Here is a 23,799-nt window from a genome sequence, read left to right as displayed (position 1 = left end):
GAGGGAACCCCTGGTGCAAATCTGTAAAGCAGTCATCACTCAAGCCGGAAGTTAGGAAGTCATCCGTCTGCGATCAGGTTTCCTAAAATCCGAGATGGAGAGTCTTACGAAAGTGAGTTATCAAAGGTAGTATTCTCGGCAGAAGGAGGGCCAGGGAAGCAGCCTAGGGGAGGGGAGAAAAGCTAAACAAGGCTGAGATCTCAATAGAGACTAGCTTGGCCTGGTCTCACCAGGAGCTTGGAGCACGAATTGCACAGCAGAGTCGGTTCCCCTGGAGACAAGAAGTCTGGCGACTTGGGCCCCGTGTCAATCAGTCCTTGCCTCTGAGAGGAGAGCGAATGGGCTGAGGGGGATACTGCAACTTCTCAGATGAGGCAGGGGACTGCAGCCCAGCTGAGGGCACGTCTCCAGAGAACCAACACCCACAGCAGCTGGAGGATAGACGCACCAGCCCGGTGAAGGGAACCCCCGTAGGGCACCAACGGCATCTGCTACAGTCCACCTCTTGCACCACTCAGACCCACGTTCTCTTCCTGTTGTTCATTCCATTCAGGGCTATCTTCTCCAAGCTTCTGGCTGGCCACAATTTCTGGGAAAGCTAATAAGAGGAGGGTTAGTGCGACAAACTACAGGCCTTGATGCTGTAACTGGTCTCAAGGACCTGACTGAGAGTCATCGTGTCTTCACCCTTTCTAGGCTCCCACGCCCTTGCCAGCATGTGGTTTGCCATTTACAGTTGAAACTGGCATGAGAATATTAAAAGCAACCTCAGTGGCTCACCTGCATATCGACACATTCCTCACCGCCTCCGTTATGTAGCAGTGGTCTTTGTGATGTCAGGGTGGTACCTCTTTTCTGAGCCTCTGATCTGTTGGCACAAGGAGCGCAAGGTGCCGGCCAATGCTTTAAGCTTAGTGAGACTCTTATAGGTCCCTTGGTGGAGACATTTCCCTCTCTGAGACTCAGGACCTGCACATCAGCAGAGCCTCAAGACACAAAGACAGAAGGTACAAGTTCTCCAAGTGGGTCAACAGAAATGATAGAGTGGAGCCCTTCCTCCATCCTCCCTTTTGTTCCCGGATTCGTGTATTCTGCCTGGTGGGAACACAGTAGCATACAGTAGCCGTTGGTTTAAAGTCTATACCATATCCTGAAGAACAGTACCCGGCCTCGTAGGATAAAATTCCCCAGCCGATGCCCCCCTCTGCCTTCAAGCGGCCTGTCAGCCTAGCATCCTCTAGGTAGTGCTGTAGGCAGGAAGACCCCTGAGGGCCACGGTCACGCCCCCTGCCCTACTCTTCTGCTGTACGCTGGGTTCCTTCACTATGACTCAGGATCCCACATCAGTAAATCAGCCTCTCTGGGGGCTCTCAGGTAGTGGTCAAGGCCAAGCCCCTTCAGGCAGGAAAGACAAACCCATAGAATACATGTCAGTGCTGGTAAGGATAAAACATTGCCCTTTCCAAGGAGTGAGGGACCTGGTGTCAACTCACTGCACCAGGACGCTGGTCAGTCTCCTCGAGGGGTGGCGCCATGTCAGGAACTCCTGTCTCAAGCAGATCAGATACTCAACGGCAACAGTTAGCTAACCGAGCCTTGGTGAAAGGGAGGCCGTGCCGTTGGGCCCAGCCATAATTCCACTGGAGTGGCCAAGGACAGAGCTAGATCCGGTCCTCCTATCCACTTGTTCGGTGCTCGGCCTCAGCCAGGCCTCAGGAGCATTACAGGAACTGTTTCGTGAATAGTATACAGTTTTCTGCTACAGACGGCCTGGCCTTGCTCCAGAAGCTTAAGGACCTTCAATGCAACCTGCCTAGTAAACTTGCCAGAGGCCACACGGGGCAATTTTTTTCTATCAGAGATTCTTCTAGAATGGGCTCTGCTAAGTCACTTGGCATAAATTAGGACTTCACAGGTCACAAGCGGTTCCATGAGCAAGCACTTCCATCTTAGCACGAAGTGTGTAACTGGGCGCTAACCACCGAGGCTTTGTCAGCTCCAACTGGGCAGACGAGCTACATGCCAGCATTAGGGTCTTCCCCATGGGGAAGCCGCTCGTACCCCACATACATCATGCTGCCAGCCCTCCTCACCTGGCCGACTCCAGACAGCAATTAGCTCCCTTTTTCAGGCAATCCTTAATTTTTTTTTTTCCTGTATAAGTTTTCTTTGCCCACGTCACCTATAATCTTCACTTTAGCTTTTTGAAGTTGTCTATTTTCAGATGAATACCCTTGGTTTTACAAATCAGTTGAGTATGTTTTAAGTAAGTTCCATGGTAATTTTTTTGTCTCTACTTTTGCAGTTGGAGATGGTAATATTCATTTCTAGAGCTTTCGAATATAATGGTGCTGTGATGTTTTTGTTCCTTGAGGATTTCACGAGCAGTCACTGTATTACAACCGCAGAGAGAGTTCAGCCTGGATTATTTCATTAAGAGTTGCGCCGTCTGACCATGCCAGGGATGATGCATGCCTGGAAACAGGAAGGTTTAGAAGGCTTTGTGTTCCCCATCTAACACTTCTTTCTCTCTTTAGTCTCCCCCAGATATAGTCTTCCCAGCCTCTCTGGCTGCACAGCATTTCCTTCTGGAGGAAGAGAAGCGAGCGAAAGAATTTGAGAAACTTCTCAATACACATATTGATGAACTGCAAAGACATACAGAATTTACTCTTAATAAATACACCAAGCTAAAACAAAATAGACACATATGAGCTTTTAAACTCTTTTGTTTCCCCCATCCTGAGAAAAAGAGCTCTGGCAAAATATTTACAAAGCTGAATAATGAAACTGAGAAATTTTGTTCTGTTTTCTTAAGTAAATCATTTCTGTGAGGCAGCTAGAAAATAGTAAGTATTTTGTTCGATAAAGCTGTTTGTATTTCCGCATTTACATAATAAATTGTTTGGCTACAGAGTTACGATAAAATAAACATGACTACTCCAAAAGAGATTTGTTTCCCGGTCTAAGGAATATTGTGGAATCACATATGGGGTTTCCCCCACTTGAATCATGTACACTGAAACCCATTTCCTCTGTAACAACACAAAACGAGGGAAAGGGAATGCCGCGTTCCAAATACCAGCGCCTCGAGTGCGGCTCAGTTCTAGGTTTGAAAACTCCAGGATTTTTTAAAAATGAAAGACATTATTTTGAACTATGTCAACATCCTAAAATTTCTTTTAGAAAAAGAAAAGTACAGCTTTACTGGTTCTGCATTCATCCTTGTAATGTCTCTGTTTTAACACAAGAAGACATGGAACGTGCTTTTTACACACTTAACATATGTGCGCCAATCAGAGATTAATGCTGTCCTGTCAGTACTAATGACTTCACGGACACGAACAAGATCAAGAAGATATAAGACATTACTGTTGTGACAATCTTCTCTGTAATACCTCTGTTTTTAATACAATAAAGGAATACGAAATTCTGTGGACTGAAAACATAAATGCCAAACCTGTATACAACAGTAATAGCATGGTAGTGGACAATAAAATTCAAGTTACAAACATATAAGCATGATAATCCCTTCTTCTTTCTCTAAAAATGACATTTATATAAAGCTTACGAAAAATCCCTCTATACTCAAGGTAAGTCCTACAGCTTTTATAGTTTTCTTTTTCCCTTTGAAAAGACTGAATCTCAACATACTGAAAGATGAAGTCAAGATGTCTTTAGATAACAAAGTGTCATTGTCATGTGAAAAATGCAGAACCCTGTTCCATTTAAGTGATGGGACCGTTAGATTTGTACACCTCTTGATATTTGCAGAAAGCCTTCACATAGGAATATCCATTTCAACTCAAAGCAAGCCTGTGAAGCCAGCAAGGCTAGAATCCTTGTTCCTGGGAATCCAGCTGTTAAGAAACTTCTAGAATCTGGGTAATCAAGAGAGTCAGAGATGCCTCCTGGCTTCTAATTACTGGCTCCAGCTCTTAACTACTTCCCAGGATCACCTTTGGAAGCAACAGACGGTGAACAAGGCTTATCCGCAGAAGCCCTGTTTCATGACAAGACATCCGAGGGGTACAAAGCCTTCAGTGTACCCCAAAAAAACTCTATATGAGGAAAATAACAAAAGTTACGATGCTTTAAAATTATTTAGTAATTTCTAGGCTGGACACAAAATATTTTTCAGTGTTATCTTTAGAAGATGGGAGGAACAAGTTATGTGTTAGGGAAAGGGCATTCCACAAACAATTCTGAAAGCTTTGTATCTGTCATGCAAATGCGAACAATGCAAAAACTTAAATACACATATCTTTCTAATCCCCTAAATCCGAATGCCGCTTCATTCTCTTCAGGGTGGAGACACGATTACAAATTGCGTGCTGAAATAAAGATCTAGCTACAGTGTTCTTAGAACTTAGCAGAGTCAAGAGAGCGTGAACTTGGAGCACGTCCAGGACTCACAGAGAACTGGCTCTTCGGGATTATTATTTCAAGTCCCTAAGCAAACTTCTTTTAAATCACTGGTTCAGCATTGCACTTAATAGCGACTTTCTTAAAACAGTAGTTTCCAGTATTTTTTGCTTAACAGCAGGATTCATTGTTCAAAAGGAATCAAATTCTAAAGCCCAACGTAGATAGAACCAAGATAAAAAGCAAGCCAGGGCTCTGTTTGCATGCTGAGAGGAGGGAAGGAGCGAGGCCCCCCTGCTGCTTACGCTCTCTCGCCCTTGGCCTCTCCCACCCTCCAGACACCAGAGGATTCCCTGGAGCAGGAGCTTCAGACGGGGTGGGAGGGTGGGAGGACAGGCAGATGCGGTCTGTATTACCTCAGCTCACAGTACATTTTCCTCCAGAAACCGTGTCATGGATAACGGTTATGGCCTCCTCCATTCTACAGAAGCCATTTTAGCCCATGATTTAGCTACAGCGTGATGGGAGGAGAAGGAAAGAAACAGGAGAAAGACCCCTGAGGCCATCTAACACTGAAAGTTGGCTCAAAAAGAAGTGTGACTTGAGTCTCAAGTTTTGCCTCATAACGGCTTACATATACACTTTTAGTTCTCAGTTACTCAGGAGCATATTAACTGGTCTGGGAATTCAGCAAATTTGGGGGAGGGAGGATGGGCTGCTGGAAAATCAGAGGTAACCCCCAAATTTCAGATAAGGCAATAGACAACTCTTGATTATCTGTCAACAGAGCTGCTCTGGCTAAGTGGAGCTTGGAGTTGCCCTCGAATCAGCATCCCCAGATGCAGCCCCACCCAGGCCCTGACTGTCTCCTTCCACTATGGGAGAGCAACCAGAGCCAACCATCTTCGAGGCTGCCCCATTAGAGAGGCCTGCCCTGGTGGTGAGTTTGTCTAGCTCCCTGCTGTGCCTCAACCACGGTTAACCTGACCCAAGCAATCTAGAATAAATTGTAGTTTCAACAGTGAGGTGGGGTTATCTCCATCCCATTATGTCCACTAATATCAATTTCCTCTTTATGTGCCTCCTGTCCCTCCAAAAGATCCTAAAAGAGAGGAGTTTTCTTAGGCTTTCCTGCTTCCCCTGTGCTTCTAGCTCAGGTCCTAGTCATGGGAGGTGTTTGGTAAGTAGTGACTGATGGGCGGATTGAATCCAGACATGGCGGATACCGTCAGCAAAGGCAATGAATAGAACGAATCCAAGGCAGTTTATGGATCCATGACAAAACACAAGATGTATGAAATCATCAGCTGCAGAAGAGTCCTATGACTATAAGTCTGTGGATGTGAGGGGGACATTCACTCCTACTTGACCTCACATAGGACCATCTGAATACATATTCCTTTTATGCTTTAACTGATATCTAATAGGACTCTGATACAGAACATTAGCTGTACTGCTTAATGGTCAGAGCAAATGAAACCCTGAGAATCCCAGGACTTGAGCAATATGGCAGAAAGTGCAGGAGGGAATTGGGCCCAAGGACTTAAAGCTCAGTTAGCAACTGAAACTCTGCCCAATCCTTCCAACCCTGTAGTCTAGAGTGTCACCAGGAGCTAAACTCTAAAGGACAAAATATTTAAACTGATAGAAGGTTCTTCCCTCCTACAATGAGGCTGCGCTGTGGTCCAGGGAGAACAATGAATGGACCCATGGGCCTACTGAGTCCTGACTGAGGGAAAACCCTGGGGGAAGGTTTTCATGACCTCCAAGGAACTCTCAGGGCAGAAACGAGGCCAAAATATCAGCATGAGCCACAGAAGTCAGCCAGGCAGCCACACACACACACACACACACACACACACACACACACACACACAGAATGTATATATTCTGGACTCTTAGTTCTGTTCCATTGATCTATATGTCTATCCTTAGGCCCATACCATATAGTCTTAATTATTGTGGCTTTGTAGTAAGTGTTGATATTGAAAAGTGCAAATCCCCCAACTTACAAGATTTTTTTTAAAGATTTTATTTATTTGGGAGAGAGAGAGGGAGAGAAAGAGAGAGAGAGAGAGAGCATGAGGAGGGGGAAGGGCAGAGGGAGAGGGAGAAACAGACTCCCCACTGAGCAGGGAGCCCAATGTGGGGCTCGATCCCAGGACCCTGAAACCATGACCTGAGCTGAAGGCAAATGCTTAACCAACTGAGCCACCAAGGCTCCCTTACAAGGTTGTTTTGGGCCCTTTGTATTTCCACATAAGTTTTAGGATTAGTTTGTCAGCTTCCTGGTTTTTCCAAAAATTAGGCTGCTGGGATTTTGATAGGGGTTAAAATGGCAATTCTCTCCAGATTGATCTACACTGAATCTCAGTTTGGTGAGAATTACCATCTTCATAAGAGAGTTGCTGCCTTAGGAGCCCCAGGATGATGTTCGTAGGGAAGCCCTCTTGGGAAGGCACCCAAGGTGATGCTGCGCGTAGTCTAAACGGAGTGCCTTCCTCCCTTGCCTGACGGGGGGGGGGGGGGGGGATAAAATGCCCTAGGACCTAAGTGGTTGGAAGAGAACCACACTTGTTTTGACACTGACAGTTGATAACTGATCATCAAGACCTCTGCCGGGTCACAAGAGCCTGACGTGTGACTTCCTCAACACTGTTCACTCACACAGAAATCAATGGAAGAACCCATCAGAGATAAAATTTATTTGGCTCTGTGTGCTTCACACAAAATAAAGAATTAAGTCTTTCATTTATTTCATCAATATGTCCTTTGTGATGGGGGTGCCTGTGTACCTCAGCTGGTTAAGCAGACAACTCTTGATTTTGGCTCAGGTCATGATCTCAAGGTCCTTAGGCTCTGCGCTTGGCAGTGAATCTGCTTGAGGATTCTTTCCCTCCCTTTGCCCCTCCCCCCACTCATGTTTTCTCTCTCTCTCTCTCTCTCTCTCTCTGTCAAATAAATAAATAAATCTTTTAAAAGATATGGTGAACTCCTTAAAAAATTATTATGTCAGATGAGGGCAAAGGGCCGATGCTAAGACGATGCTATGTTGCACCGAGGTGCACAAGAGACGCGTCTTCATCAGAGAAGTTTACACATTAAATCGATAAAACATAAAAGAACTGAGCTACCATTCTCCCCATCCGGTAGGATCTCTTTTGGGTTTTTGTTTGTTTGTTTCTAAAAACAAGAGCAGTACGGCTTTGAAATTCTTCATTTCCATCAGCTTGGGGGAGAATCTTCCAAAGTCAGTACTGTTAGAGCTCAAACTATTTCCAATCCAAACATATCTCTTGGCCGAGATAAATTATCAGATGAGTCATTCCAAACGATTTTGTTGGATAAAATTATGAGTAATCAAACTAAAACAGCTCTTTGGCTTCAAATACAAAGTTTGCTACATACAAAGTTTAATTTGTAACCAAAGGTTTTTATATTAACAAGAGTTGAGCCCAAAACTTTCGGGAATGTATACATACGTGTGTGTATGTGTGTGTATATATGTATGCAGTGTATACACACACACACACACACACACACACACACACACGAAGCTCTGAAAATAATCATCAAGAATAATAAGATGGGAGAAAACTTTTGGAAGCAAATATGTTTATGACATAGGTTGTGATGATGGGTTCATGGACATGTACTTATCTTCAAATCCATCAAGTTATATACATTAAATATGTACAGCACTTTGCATGTCAATCATATCTCAACACAGTAGTTCGAAAAAACAAACACGAGTCAAGAACATCTCAGAGCTTGGGAAACATCCATACAGTTATGTCACTATTTTTAATATTAAAAATATGAGTACTTAAGAAAATATAGGATTTAATGGCCAAATGTAATTGCTTCATTTTGGAAAATATGCGTTTATTTCATTGAAGATATTATGCTAGATGGATAAGGCACCCAAAATTTTGAGTCTGTCGTCTAAGCCACCCAGTTTATACATAGTACTTTGCTGTATGACCTCTAGCAAACTAATACACTCATATATCCCAAACTTGGAGTCGAGAAAGCAGACAATCTTGAAATGGCAAGGGACACTAAAAAGCTCCAGCAACGCCTGCTCTCTCTAAATAAAAGGGGCAGCCTAGCAAGGCAGAAAACTTTTACACAATAATCACCCTAATTCAGCCAAACACCTCAGAAAAGACTGTGGCCACACTCTCACCTCCCCCCCAAGCAAATGTAGACAGAGAGCCTAAATTTCCACCCTGGCCCCAAACCCCCTATCAGAGTGTCCAAGAAGGCTGAGGAGGGTGGCAGAACTTTCACTCCTGCCAGCAGGTGTGAGGCACCCCCCGCAGCTGTATCAGTGGACTCTACGTGGGGACCCCCAGGAAGCACTACAAGGCAAGCCCACTCCTCTCCAGTAGGGTGATGGCAGTGGAGGACATGGAGACAGGATACTCACCATGGCTCAGTGGTAATGAGGCCACCCACCCCCAACAGTGTCACTGGAGCCCATGTAAGAGGCAGTAATGAGGCTCCCTTGCCCCTCCCAACCAGGGTAGTACCAGCAAAAGACTATCGGGGAACAGGACTCCCACCCTACTCAGGAGCGATGAGGAAGCCCTCTCCCTGGGTATTAACAGAGGCTGAGTCAACACCTGGACTTCCACTACCATTTGGCAATAATGATGCTATACCCCATTGCCCTGCTCAAAAGTTGTTTGAACAGACCTATGAAAACATAGCATTTAAATAACATCCAGAGTCTCACAATATAGTGCCCCAATATACAAGTTTCCATCAAAACTCACATATATCAAGAAACAGAAAGACCTCAACTTGAATGAGAAAATACAATCAATAGAGGACAACAGCAAGATGACACAGATGTTAGAGTTATCTGGAAAGATTTAAAGTAGCTGTTATAAAATGACTCAGTAAACAATTAGAAACATGCTTGGAAAAGTGAAAATATAGGAAATTTCAGCAAAGAAATGGAAGATATAAAGTGAAACCAAATGGAGGTCTTAGAATTGAGAAATACATTATCAAATAAAAACTCGGTGGATGGGCTCTAAAGTAGAATGGAGGAGACAGAGAAAACAATCAATGAACAATAGAAATCACCCAATCTGAACAACAGAAAGAGAACAGAATGGGAAAAATAGCAACAGAAAAAAATCTCAGAAATGTGTAAAACTATAAAAAAAGGACCTAACAACTGTATCACTAGAGTCTTGAAAGAAGAAGAAAGGGCAGGGCTAAACAAGTACTCATAGAAATAACGCCTGAAAACTCCCCCCAAAGCTAAGCAAACACCAAACAGGATAACCCAAGGAAATCCACATTATGACATAGTACAGTCGAACTTCCAAAAACTAAAAACAGAAAAATCTTGGAAGCAGCAAGAAAGAAACAACACCATATCTCTAAAGAGAAAACAATTTTAATTAAACCAAATTTCTAATCAGAAAACATTAAGACCAGAAGTAAATGACCTAATATTTTCAAGTGCTGAAAGAAAGAACCATTAACCGAGAATATGATACCAAGTGAAAATATCCTTCAGGAATGAGGAGGAAGTTAAGACATTCTCAGGTGAAGGAAAACTAAGAGAATTGGTCACCATTAGATCTACCCTAAAAGAATTAAGGAAGTCCTATAAACTAACTAACTAACTGGATGGATGGATGGATGGATGGATGGACGGATGGACAGATGGATGGATGGATGAATGACACCACCAAGCAGAATACACATTCCCCTGCAGTGCCCTCAGAACATAAGCCAAGGTATTCCACAACACGAGGCATCAAACAAACCTCAACAAATTTAAAAGAAACAAAATAATAGCATATTCTACCACCACAATAGCATCAAACTAGATATTAATAACAGAAAGAAACTAGAAAATAAAAAATAGGAAAAGAAAGAACTAAAAATCAATAACGTGAAAATCCAAACAGTTGAAAACTAAACAACATTCTAAATAATCAATGGGTCAATAGGGAAGTCTCAAGGGAAATTTAAAAAGACACTGAACTGAATGGAAATGAAGTGTAACATAAAATTTGTGAGAAACAGCTAAAGCAATGGCAAGAGGGAACTTTATGGACTAAAAGAACACATTAGAAAAGAGAAAAAGTCTCAAATCAATCATCTAAGCTCCTCTCTCAAGCATCGAGAACAAAAAGAACAAAATAAATCCAAAGGAGGCAGAAGGAAGGAAATAAAAATGATAAGAACATAAATCAATAAAACTGAAAGCAGAAAAATAATAGAGAAAATCAGGGAAACAAAGAGCTGATTCTTTTCCAAAAACATCAATAAAACTGACAAATCTCTAGCAAGACTGACAAAGGAAAAAAGGGAAGAAGACACAAATTACTAATATCAGGAATGAAACAGGGGACATTACTGAGACTCTGCAGAAATCAAAAGGATAATAAGAGAATGCTGTGAACAACACTATTATGAATGCTGTGAATACAAATAGTTACGTGACAACTTAGCTGAAATTAGTTGAAAAACACAATGACCACAACCTACCCAATATTAAATAGATCACTTGAATAACCTTAAAACTATTGAGGAAACCGAACTCATAATTTTAAAACTATCAAAAAAGAAATCTCCAGGCCCATATGTTTTCGCCAGAAAATTCTAATAGATGTTTGAATAAGAATCAACACAAATTCTACACAATCTTTACCAGAAAATAGAAGACTTCCCAATTTATTTCATAAGCTAACATTACCATGATCCCAAAACTAGACAAAGACAGTACCAAAAAAGTGCAGACCAGTTTCCCTCACGAATACAGATGTAAAAATCCTTAACAAAAGATTAGCAAATAGAATTCAGTAATATATAAAAGGAACTATACACCATGATTAAATGAGATTTATTTCAGGGATTCAAGACTGTTTCAATATTCAAAAATCAATCAATGTAATCTGCCTAAAGACATACAAAGACTAAAGAAGAAAAATCGTATCTTCATATCAACTAATGAAGAAAAAATATTGACAAAATTAAATACCATTTCATGATTTAAAAAACTCAGAAAAATAGTAATAGCAAGAAACTTTCTCAACTTGATAAATAACATTTACCAAAAAACCGAAGGATAATATTTTGCTTAAAGGTGAAAGAATGCTCAGGACTGCAGCAAGTATGTCCATTCTCACCACTTCCACGAACACAGTGCTGGAAGTTCTAGCCAGTGTGATAAGTGAAGAAAAGAAGAAAAGGTACTCAGATCAGAAATGAAGAAATAAAACGTTCCCTATTGTCCGATGACATGATTGTCTGTAGAAAGTCCCAAGAAATCTACAAAAGAAGTCGTAGAAGTAAGAGGTGAGGTCAGCAAGCTTGCAGGACACAACAGAAACACAGAAATCAATTGTATTTCTACATACCAGCAATGAATACATGGACATTGAAATTAAAAATATAATATCATTTACGATCATTCAAATAAATGAAAGTAGGTGTAAATCTAACAAAATAAGTGCAGGACTTGTATACTGGAACAATGAGAAAGAAGTGAAAGAAGATTTAAACAAATGAGAGTTATAATGACGGACTGGAAGAGTCATAGGAAAGATCTCAGTTTTCTCAAAATCAACATATAGGTTTACACAATTCCTATCAAAACTTCTGCAAGATGTTTTTGGTAGACATAGACAAGATTATTCTAAAATTTATATGGAAAGGCAAAGGAACTAAAATAATTAAAGCAAATTGAAAAAGAATAAAGAAGATTCAGTCTACCCAGTTTGAAGCCTAAATATATAGGGAAAGTAAGCAAGACATGTTAAGTCTCATACTTTATACAAAAATCAACTTTTTTTTAGTAATGAACAAATTATAAAATTATACAAAAATGGATGATGGACTTAAATGTAAAACTATAAAATTTTTAGGACAAATATATAGGAGAAAAGCTATGGGAACTATGAGAGTTCTTACACATGAAGGAAAAGCACAATCCATAAAAGGAAAAATTGATAAATCAGAAGGTATCAAAATTAAAAACATTCACTCTGCTAAAGGCCCTATTAAGGGGAAAAAAAAAAAAAAAGCTGGAGCGCCTAGGTGGCTCAGTGGGTAAAGCGACGGATTCTTGATTTGGGCTCATGTAATGATATCAGGGTCATGAGATCGAGCCCCACTTCGGGTTCAGCCCTTAGCGGGAGTCTGCTTCTCTCTCTCTCTTTCCTTCTGCCCCTCCCCCTGCTCACACTCTCACCCTCTAAATAAAATAAATAAATATTTAAAGAAAAAGGGGAAAAAAGCTACTGGGACAAAATATTTGCAAACCACATATCTGAACAAAAACTAGCATCTAGAATGTAGGAAAAGTTCTCCAAACTCAACAGCAAAAAATCCAATTAGAATATGCGTAAAAGACATGAAGACACATTTCACTGAAGAGAATATACAGACTGCAAATAGGCACATAAAAAGATGTTCAACATTATTGGCCATTAGGGAAATGCAAATTAAAACCACAGTAAGATATCACTCCACATCTATCAGAATAGCTAAAAATTAAAAAATAGTGACAACACGCCATGCTGGCAGGAACACAAAGAAACTGGATCACACTGCTGGTCGGAATGTAAAGTGGTACCGCTACTTTGGAAAACAGTTTGGCAGCCACCATATGATGTAGCAATTGCGCTCCTTGGCATTTCTCCCAGAGCAGTGAAGACTTATGTTCACACACACGCAAACCTAGCCATGAATGTTCATAGCAGCTTTATTCATAATAGCCCCAAACTGGCAACAACACAGATGTCCTTCCACCGGTGAGTGATTACAAAAATAAGAACACAACAAAGTTCAGGGAGAGACGTGGCCGCAGCAGCAGGATCAGGGAGATGCGGCGTCACTGGCCGCGAAGATAGAGAAAGGGGACCACAGAGCCCAGGAACTCAGGCAGCTTCTAGAAGCTGTGAAAGATTTTCAAAGCAAAAATAGAGTTGGAATCTTGGCAGCACTGGACAGAGAGAAAAGGAAATTATCAACGGGTCTTGGCAGGACTGGGCAGAGAGAAAAGACAATTGCTGATGCAGAGCCCGTCTTCAACAAACCATCCTGGAGCTGGAGTGGGCACTGCACTCCCGAGACCCTCTCTTGACAAGGACTTCGGGACGGCGCTCAGCAGCCGCCTACTGCTGCCCCGCAAAGGGCGCCTTTGTAGCACGCACACCCACATTTGTCTGGGTACCTCTTGTCTCGAGAGTGCGGTTGGGGGAAGCTTCTTCTTCCCGTTCTCCCTCACCTTGACCCGGAAGGGACAAAATATTTTACTGAAAGTGACTTTGTCATGTCAAATGCTAAAGCTCCTATCATTCAGTGCGGTACACACTGTGATGTTCAGAATTTTGGTGAACTTTGTATTTTGTGCTTCTTTAAAAGAAGGGTACGTGTATGTGAAAGAGAGAGAGAGAGAGCACACGCAGGGGGAGGGACACAGGGAGAGGAAGAAGCAGACTGAGCAGGGAGCCCACCGTGGGGCTTGATCCCAGGACCCCAGGATGATGACCTGAGCCAAAGGCAGACACTTAACCGACTGAGCCACCCAGGTGCCCCTATAACTTTTTTCGTTAACACAGTTTGATTTTTAACTCTAAATGAGACTGAATTGGATGGTCACATAAATTCACCCTAAAGCCTCCCACTAGTTGGACTCAGTATATCACGTCCACAATAGACTTTCAAGAACCATTGATAGTACTCAGCTTTAAAAAATGAGTGTGCTTTTTCAAAATGTGAATTAATAGGCTTAAATAAGTTACATTCATATTTGCTGTTTATAGAATTGATATCAGTGTAGCTTTTGAGTTTATAGCCAACATATCATCCTGAAATATTCTTTTTTTTTTTTTTAAGATTTTATTCATTTATTTGACAGAGAGAGAGCACAAGCAGGGGGGAGCAGCAGGCAGAGGGAGAGGGAGAAGCAGGCTCCACACTGAGCAGGGAGCCCACTGTGGGGCTTGATTCCAGGATCCCGGGATCATGACCTGAGCCAAAGGCAGATGCTTAACCGACTGAGCCACCCAGGTGCCCCCTGAAATATTCTTTAACTTATAACTAGTTCTCCTAGCCTCAATTCTAGAAGAAAATCTGAGATAAGACTAAGTTATCAACCAATCTTAAACATCTTCTACAAACCTATGCCACTATAAATAATGTGACTAAATGCTATTAAAAATAATTCTTTTTTTTATTATTATAAAAAAATAAAAACAATTCTAAAAAAACGAGATACATCCAAACCATGGGATAACAGTCAGCAATAAAAAAAAAAAAAAAAAAAAAAAAAAAAAAACAACTGATTCATACAAAACCTAGAGGACTGTCCAGGGAATTAAGCTGAGCAAAAAAAGCCAATCCCCAATAGTTACATTTTGTTATATAGCAAAACCTTCTTGAAATGACAAAATGACAAAACCAGACTAGCGGTTGCTGTGGGACAATGAGGCAGCCGGGGTAGAAGGGAAGTGGGTGTGGCTATAAGCGGGGCCCCTGAGCACCCTGGTGAGGACCTGTACCTTGACTGTGCCAACGTCAATATGCCGGTTGTCCCAGGATACCGCACTATAGGTTTGAAAAAGTTAATGTTGGGGGAACTAGGTAAAGTGTACACAGGATCTCTCTGTATTCCTTCTTACAACTGCATTCGAATCTACAATTATCTCACAATAGAAAGTCTAATTTAAAAAAAAAGTAGCTATTCTTAGCTCTCCATCTGTTCAAAAACAGATGGCAGGCTGGATTTGACCCACAGGCTGTAGTGGTTTATTGAGTTTAATGCAAACACCAAGAAACACTATATGTTCATTTAATGGTGTTTTAGATGCTAAAACTTTAGAGATCTAAGCACAATCAGAGGTCTTAAAATGTGTTTTCAGTCGTTAGTTCTTATAACTACTGTAGTGGTTTTCTAGAGGGAGGTGTCCATTCCCACTCCTAACTTGAAAGGGATACAAACAGTGGGTGTATAACCTCCTCTGGATTTGCTCTTCAAAAGCCTCTGTTCTTGCTTTCCTCTCAGCATCATGAGCTCAGGTCTGCTAAACCAGTTACCACGCGTCCATTTGCTTTCCATCTTCCCAGATGTCGTTCCTCTTACTCCACTCCCTTTCTCTTCCTCCTAGGAATTCCACTTCCTTCATCGTTTAACCATCGGGAGGGAGCATGTGCTCAGCTCACCATCATTAACCAGAGGTCTTTATTCAGGAATCATAGTGTCAGCCAACGCATCAGGGACTCATGCGGTTGTAAGGGTTTAGCATGACATCTGGGCTTGGCATCGTTCTTACCCAGCGAAGAACTGGGATGGGGGCGTATGTCCCAACCTGCGGTTACTCCATGCACACAGACTCAAATCATCACACTGGATGTAGCTGATTCTTACCATCACTGCAGGTGGTTAGACTAGGAGGCAGAGGGTCATATCTCAAGCCGAACTTGGAGGAAGTACAGTAAGATATCCTTATTTGGATGTGGGATTTTCCTCAAAATCCTTTTTCTCCTGCTTTTTGTTTTGTTAACACCAACATTTGGGGCCCATCTTCTCCAGCTGCAGCCTGGAGTCCGAATCTTAGATACTTACTCAAAATCTATGAGGGTGCTGTCGGAAGAGATAGGAGATTGAACCAGTAAACTCCATAGAGCTTTCTAGAAATATGTACATTTATAGCTTGATGGAAATGTCCTCTGAGTTCCAGGTAGCAAATTTATATGTCAGCAATAAGCTAAATGCCAGCCTGGGGAGATGCTCCTCTGGGGGAGAGCTTCAGAGGGGGGCAAATTGACCGTGAGGGGCAAGAACGGCTAAGCACAGAGATCCTGGGGGCTGTTTGGGGGTGGCTTGGCCTCTGTTGTGGGCCTATCAGGATGATATGCATCCTGCCTCGGGCCATGCCACCCACTGAAATAAGGGACAAATTAGGATATGCTAACACTAGTAGTACATTTCCTCAAGGTCACAGCTCACCTTGGATGTTTGCGTGAGGGGATCAGGAACTGCGAAGGACTACTTGTGTTATCTATTCTGCCTGACATTCTGCAGAGGGGACGCATTATCGAGGTATGCATTTATATATAAAGCAAAGATTTAGAGCACGGTTTTTAAGTCGTGGACAACCGAGAGGTGAGATGGCACTCTAGTATTATTTAAACAGAAATACCTTCGTTTATAAAGTTGCACTCCCCACCCCCCCCACCCCCGACTTGCTGGCCATTTGTATTTTTCTTTTGTGAACAAAGTATTCTTTCACTTCTTTGAAAATATTTACGGGTCACCTCTGTTGGTTCCTGAGAAAATAGGGTTAGCAAGACAAGTTCCTTTCCCATTTCGTTGAGCTCATGATTTAGAGGAAGGAGTCAAGCATTAAATAAGCAATAAGTAACACAATTTTTGTAAATGTTTCTGAAACTTATAAAAAGCCAAGAATTTGATATATGAGAGTCAGGGTTATTTTATTATGTGCGGGTCTTCTAAACCTTTATGTTTTATTCACTTGCTCTGTCGTGGGCTGAAAATGGTGAACAAAAGTCTCCACTTACTAGGATGTTTCTGTCTGTCACCCCTTGTACTTCCTGTAATTTCTGTTAAGAAAAACTTGATCATTTTACCTGGTGCAGCCACTGTGGAAGACGGTATGGAGGCTCCTCAAAAAGTTAAAAATACAACTACCCTACGACCCAGCAATTGCTCTAGGTATTTATCCAAAGGATACAAAAATACTGATTCAAAGGGGTACATGCACCCCAATATTTATAGCAGCATTATCAACAATAGCCAAACTATGGAAAGAGCCCAAATGTCCATCAGCTGATGAATGGATAAAGAAGAGGTGGTATGCATACACACACACACACACACACACACACACACACTGGAATATTACTCGGCCATCATAAAGAATTTGTAAGGACATGATGGAACTAGAGGGTATTATGCTAAGCGAAATAAGTCAGTCAGGAAAGAACAAATACCATATGATTTCACTCATATATGGAGTTTAAGAAACAAAACAGATACACATAGAAGAAAGGAAAAGAGAGAGGGAGGCAAACCATGAGACTGTTAATGATGGAGAACAAATTGAGGGTTCAGGAGGGAGGTGGGTGGGGGATGGGCTAGATGGGGGATGGGTATTAAGGAGAGTACTTATTGTGATGAGCACTGGAGATGTATGTAAGTGATGAATCAATGAATTCTAGACCTGAAACTAATATTACACTGTATGCTAACTGTAATTTAAAAACTTAAAATATATACACATATATATTGAAATTGTTATAAAAAAGAAAAACTCAATTATTTTGTACATATTCATAATTTTTAGGTCTCCATCTTGAATTATATACTCTATCATTCTTAACTCTTCTATGCTGTTTGCTCCCATTCAACTGTAACAGTGAGGTTGTGAATACTGATTTCTTCTAGTTTCCCAGACAATTTCATGTTCTCATGTTTCTCAATACAAATATTTAAGGCTATAAATTCTCCTCCCAGCTCTGTGAGCCGTACTGTCATTTTCGGCATGTATCACTGATCTACTTTTTGCCCATCCTTTTACTTTCAGTGGTCTCAAATCACTTTAAAGTGTATCTTTTTTAGATGACGTATACTTGGGTTTCCTTTATAATCCTATTTGAGACATTTTCTTTAAATAAGTATATCCAGCCACTTATATTTACAGAGACAGCTCTTTGGTTTTGTTTCTGTCAGCATATTTTACACTTTTTTATTTCCATAGATGCTTTAAAATAATTTCCAATAGGTGACTTATTTCCTTTACTCATGTACGTGTTCTGATCATTTTAAAGGTTTTCGTCTTAAGTGGTTACCTTTATTTATTAATCTCCTATTCATTACTGTCTAATGACACTGATACCACATAAAAACAATGACAGGTCGCCTGGGTGGCTCAATTGGTTAAGCGCCCACTCTTGATTTGAGCTCAGGTCATGATCTCAGGGTCATGCGATCGAGCCCCGCATCAGGCTCCATGAGGTGTGTGGAGCCTGCTTAAGATTCTCTCTCTCTCCCTCCCCTCTTGCCTGCTCACACTTCTTTCTCAAAATAAATAAATAAATAAATAAAAACTATGACAAAATAACAGTATGCTTTTACTTCTTCATGCTCCCTCTTCCACTAAATTTTTGAGCTGATTATATTTTTTCTACTTATTCTTTCAGTACTTACCCTTATACTTTAAATTATAAACTTTAAATAATTTTTACTCCTAATAATGAGAGCAGGAAATCAGAATACGTTTGCCACTTCTTATCTTCTCCTCCTACCTCCAACTTCTGTTACGGTGCTTTTGTACCCGTAACTCTCAAACTCCATTCTTCTTTGTCTCATACCAAATTCTTTAGTTTCTCCATTTATCTCCTGATTGTTTGGACTTTATCCTCTTGTGGCTTCTTCACAAAATGCTTATGAGAGATGTATTCCTTAATTGTCCCACGTTTGCGTGCATTACATTCACAGAGAAGTGGTAGTTTGATTGATATATCCCCTTACTGGAATGGACACTCGTCAGGAAGATGTGTCTGTTTCATTCGTTGGTGTATTTCAATGCCCAGAACAGTGCCTGGCGCCTAGTTGCACTATAAATATTTGTTAAATGAATACACAAAGGAAAAACACAAAAATGGTCCTGGGTAGGCTTTTTCCTCCTGAGAATTTTGTCAACATCAATCTTCTAGTGCTAAATGCAAAAGAGGAGACACCTGAGGCCTGACTTCTACCTCTGTAACAATTTATTTTTGGTTCTCAGCAATTTGACCTTGAGGTGCCTAGGTATGGTTTTGTGTGTGTGTGTTTATCTTGCTTGGAATTGTTGAACTTCTTGAATCTGTGGGTTTATATTTTTCATCAAATTTAAAATATTTTAAGCCAATTTTTATTAATGTTCCATGTGTGCTCTTAAAAAATATTCATTCTCTGTTGAGTGGAAAGATCTGTATTTATCTACTAGGTCAAGTTGATTAATTTTATCATTCAAATCTTCTATCTTTGCTCTTTGCAGCTGATTTATCCATTTCTGAAAGGTATCTCTTAAAATCTCCAACTAAAACTGTTGAACTATTCCTAGTGTGTCCATGGTCACTTGCTTTATCTATTTTGAAGCTATATTGTTAGCAACATACATATCTATGATTATAACGTCATCATTTATTATTATGTTACTAGTGTATGTCATTCCTTTGCCCCTTATGGCAGGCTTATTTTATAATTGTTTTGCTAATGTTAAAATTATTGCCATGGCCAGTCTGAGAGGGTGTGAGACAGGTAATTTCAATGTTTATAGAAAATCTGGGTGGATGAATGGATGGGAAGAACTTCAGCTGAGCCAGTAATGCAGTTAGAGGAAGAGGTAATTGAAGGTGGAAGGGCTTGCAAAAGGAGTCCACAATGGGCCTTATGCATTTACTCCAGTCCACGTGAGTTGATGACTTGTGAGTCAGGCCTAATCCCAAAAGGCTTAATATGCATTCTCAAAGAATGGAGGCGATCAGCGTGTGGGTAGCTGTGCTTTGTTTCAACTGGAAAAGGAATATTCACAGGTGGGGACAGGTGTCCTTCCTAGGAAGGTTCAAAGACCTATAGCCTTCATACAACAATGGGGAAGTCAACAACAAGGGAAGGAGAGAGATCCTTACCCATGGCAATAGGGAGCATCCCAGTGCTCACTCTGGTCTACTTTCCTTAAATTATTATTCAACAGCTTAAGGGATTAAAAGCTTTTTGAAAAGACTGGCTCCTTTCCAAAGAACTGGCAAGCAGGGAGATAATACAGATGACCCAATCGAAATACACTGAAGTTGGAGACACGGTCCTTGTAGAATGAGAAAATACTCAGAATAGAAGAGGACAGACTGGCTACTAAACTGCACAAAGCCCCATAAGAAAAATTAGGCCTCATAGAGCAGGGGAGGCGAATCCTACGTGCTCAAGTGCTCTTCCTTGATCTTGGAAGCCTGGGGGAAAGTGGGACAAGAATCCAGAAGTTGTGCAAACCCTCACCCAATTTGAGTACAGATACCCTGAAAGGGTCAAAAGGAAACTACTCATGTATTTCCTTGATCTTCAGATTCTGCACCTCACTTTTCATGCTTACCCAAGTCTGTGGTAAGTACTGTAGAGAACACAGAATTAGAGACGGCTTCTGGCCGGGGGGGGGGGGGGGGGGGGAGGGGGGGATTGCATTCAAAGTAAGACAGAAATCTTCAGGTGGACTGACCATGTGGGGCATTCTCAATAGAGCTATAAAGGACCACACACACACACACACACACACACACACACACACACACACACAAATACATACACGCACAGGTAATATGAGGGTAGACTTCCAAAAAGAAATCTAAGAGCCACAGTTTCAAGAGATCTCCTTCTTTTTCTACCTCCAACAGGTAAACAATGATGTGAGATCCTCTGGGGGGAAGAGGGAAGGATGATCGTCCCTTCAATCTTCCTAACAACCCTGAGGCAGGCGTCCCCATCTCCAACGACTACACACTTCCTACTTCCTCATGAAGGGTGCACGGAGGAAAGGTGGGCGTAGGCTGCTCTGTTTTGAACTGTCAGGCAAGGAATGAAAGCTGGTAGCTTCAGAACCAGGAGAAACACAAATACAACTCGGCATCGTGATTTTTTAAAACACATCAAGTGACACCTTTTAAACCAATGACAATGGTTTCTATTCCTGTTTCTAACCCAATTCCTCTTTGGGAATTTGTTCTTCAAGAAACGTTAGGCTGGGTAATGAGGGCTCTGAGAACCAAGAGCCCAGATTCTGTTGCACAACCCCAGCATGACTGTCTGTGAAACTCCTAATAAATCATTCAGTTTTGCCTTGAAGCTGCTGAATAACTTGGAATAACGCGAAAGCTGGTGTCTCAAATCATTACCAGGGCACCCACGTGGGAGTACTATTTACCCTGGGAATCGTTAAATTCCGCCCGCAGTAAATTGGCATCTCCTCACGGCCAGGGGGTGGTTCACATCAAAGTTGTGTTAACTTTTAAAAGTCCATTTTCAGCCTGCTTTCACCAAGGCTGTCTGGTAATTGCCTTCTCTGGAAAACCCAGATCAAATCCACGAGGCCCCCCGACGCACAACAAAGAGGAAAACAGTGAGTGAAATAAGAGCCAGGAACACCTAAAGGATCTGTTACACAGCGGATGGTGTTGTGTGGGCCCGGCAAGGAGAGCCTTGGGAGGCAGGCCTTGATGTATGGTTCTGTGAGGTCTGATGAGGAGGAAGGGAATGGCCACTTCCTGAGCACCTACAACGTTCCAGGCGCGATGGCATGCCCTTTTCCTGTTTATCCTCCCAACATCCTCCACGTAGTAAGACGAACCTAACTTGACCGATGTGGGTCAACTGCAGCTTAGGTTATGGGACCTGACTGAGGTCATCTGGCTAGAAAGTGGCTGAGTTATGAGTTCCCAGAGCTCATGCTCTTCTCACACCATACCCCAAATGTCCTCGGCAAGAATGCTAAAATGTCTTAATAAGGAACCCATGAAAGAGATGTTTCTCCTGGATTGCTACAGGGTTGAGGGTCCTAGCCCAGCAAGCAGCAGATGAGAGATTGAGCGGCTGTTAGACACCCAGTGGACAAGGCTGAACTCGTGGTCTGTTTGTCTAAAGATGGCGTCTGAGGCTGTTCAAGACAACTGTTACCAGTAAGGGCTGTTCACACGTACCTGGGCAGGATAGGTTTCTTTCGACAGGGAGAATGGAGAGAAGGAAATTCGTATTTATTAAGAGGTAATAGATCTTGATGACAAACAGCTTGGATGCTGGAGCCAGCCTGTCTGGGCCTAAATCTCAGGCACTGGCTTGCGGCAAAACGACCCAATGTGTGTGTGCACGTGACGTGAGGGTGGCCGGGGGCGGGGGCGGCAGAGACGGAGGGCAGGAGCGGCCACGTGCTGGCTCGCTGAAACTGCCCTATCGCTCCATGAGGTATACTGTAGTATTCTATTTCTGTATATTTTGAAATTGCCCGTAACAAAAGCATAAAAATAAAAATAAACACACCTGGGCTTCTCCACTTACTTGTTGTCAGACACTGACAAGTTTCTAGGCCTGCCTCAGTTTACTCATCTGTAAAACTGAGTACTAACAGTACCTACCTCCTAGGGCTGTGTGAGAAATACATGAGGTAATACGTGTAAAATGCTGAGCTACCGTTACTATTTACAGAGTAACCACTCTGTCCCAGGAGCCGGACCTGGCTTTACAAATTTACTGTTTCAACTGATTCCTCCCATCAACCCTATGAAGCAAGATAACCTCCACTTGCACATGAGGAAGTGGACAGAGGGGTTCTGGCAGCAAAACCTGCGTAAAGACCCAGGTTTGCTCCATAAGCCTTGTTTTCTACTAGATGGCCCACTTCCAAGAAGTGACTTGACCAGTTATTTACAGACAGGGAAACTGAGATTTGGTGGGCCTCCACTATTCTGAGCGTAGGCTGGGAACTAAACACAGACCAGGCGATCGCACGACACATGGCCCAGGCTCTTTCTAGTGGAGGGGATGGGCTGTCCTTGCACCAGCCTCAACACGCACTCTCAGGGCAGGAGCGGGCACAACTCTGCATTTCAGTGGCTCTGCGGCCAGTGTGAAGAACAGGGATGTCTCCTCTTTGCTCTGCACCTGAGCGAGCAGGTCCCTGAGGCCGTGGCCTTCAGTCTTTCCCAGACCACAAGCACCGGGGCTTGAAAGAGAAACAAACAGGGGAGAGAAAAATAGAAACCTAAGAAACACTATAGGCTAGCAGACTCTGCATTTGATAAATATTTTAGTAAATCTCTCCCCAGGGCCACAGGCACGTGAGTGGGCCCAAGGCTGCACAGCGTCTCCCTCTGAGACCAGCCCTCACAGAGGGGCCTGCAGAGCTCTGTCGGCCCCCCTGAGGCCCAGGAACGCGGGGCATCTGCTGGGGTCCTTCCTTTCAACAGCTGCTTCGTCTTCCTGAGGAACTCGCTCCAAGAGGCCCCAAATCCCCAGTAAGCGCCTGAGCCATCAGTGAGCGAGTCATGCAGCCACCGTGATTAGAAAAGCACTTCTCTCCCCACAAACCTCTCTGTAATCAGCAATGGCAGGCGGCGGACCGACACCCTCACCACAGTCATCAGGAATCTGACTTCCAAAAAGGGGTCACTCCATCGGGGAACCAGGGCCAGGCGAACAATGCCCTCAGAATACAATGCAGAACTTTTCTAGCAGGGCCAATTTGCATCAAAAACTCAGCTGGACTGCAAACAATTTGCATCCTTTCAGCAGGAACAGAACCGAGTCTGACCTTTCCCTCCAGGACCACTTTCCTATTGCTGTTTCTAACTGGTGTAAAAAGCACTTGCAGTCATACTCCAATTAGAACTCTTCCTTCGCTCAAACAGACC

General features: G+C 42.4%; 1 protein-coding gene and 1 pseudogene across 1 annotated transcript in view; both read left to right on the top strand.

Annotated features, from left to right (window-relative positions):
* The window catches only part of DEUP1 (deuterosome assembly protein 1), a 60,580-nt gene extending 57,073 nt beyond the window's left edge, over positions 1-3,507 (top strand). Inside the window, exon 13 of the mRNA XM_087868018.1 lies at positions 2,538-3,507. Within this exon, the coding sequence (XP_087724144.1) occupies positions 2,538-2,714 (177 nt within the window). The 3' untranslated portion in view covers positions 2,715-3,507. The remainder of the gene's footprint in view (positions 1-2,537) is intronic.
* A 9,905-nt stretch (positions 3,508-13,412) lies between these two features.
* LOC123787882 (SOSS complex subunit C pseudogene) lies at positions 13,413-16,009 on the top strand (annotated as a pseudogene).
* Positions 16,010-23,799: the final 7,790 nt, after the last annotated feature.

The sequence above is a fragment of the Ursus americanus genome, chromosome 16, assembly GCF_024610735.1.
Source record: "Ursus americanus isolate L20-20 chromosome 16, mUrsAme1.1.p, whole genome shotgun sequence".
NCBI classification, from domain to species: domain Eukaryota; kingdom Metazoa; phylum Chordata; class Mammalia; order Carnivora; family Ursidae; genus Ursus; species Ursus americanus.
The sequence above is the reverse complement of the archived record's forward strand: the minus strand, read 5'-3'. Positions and strand labels throughout refer to the sequence as shown.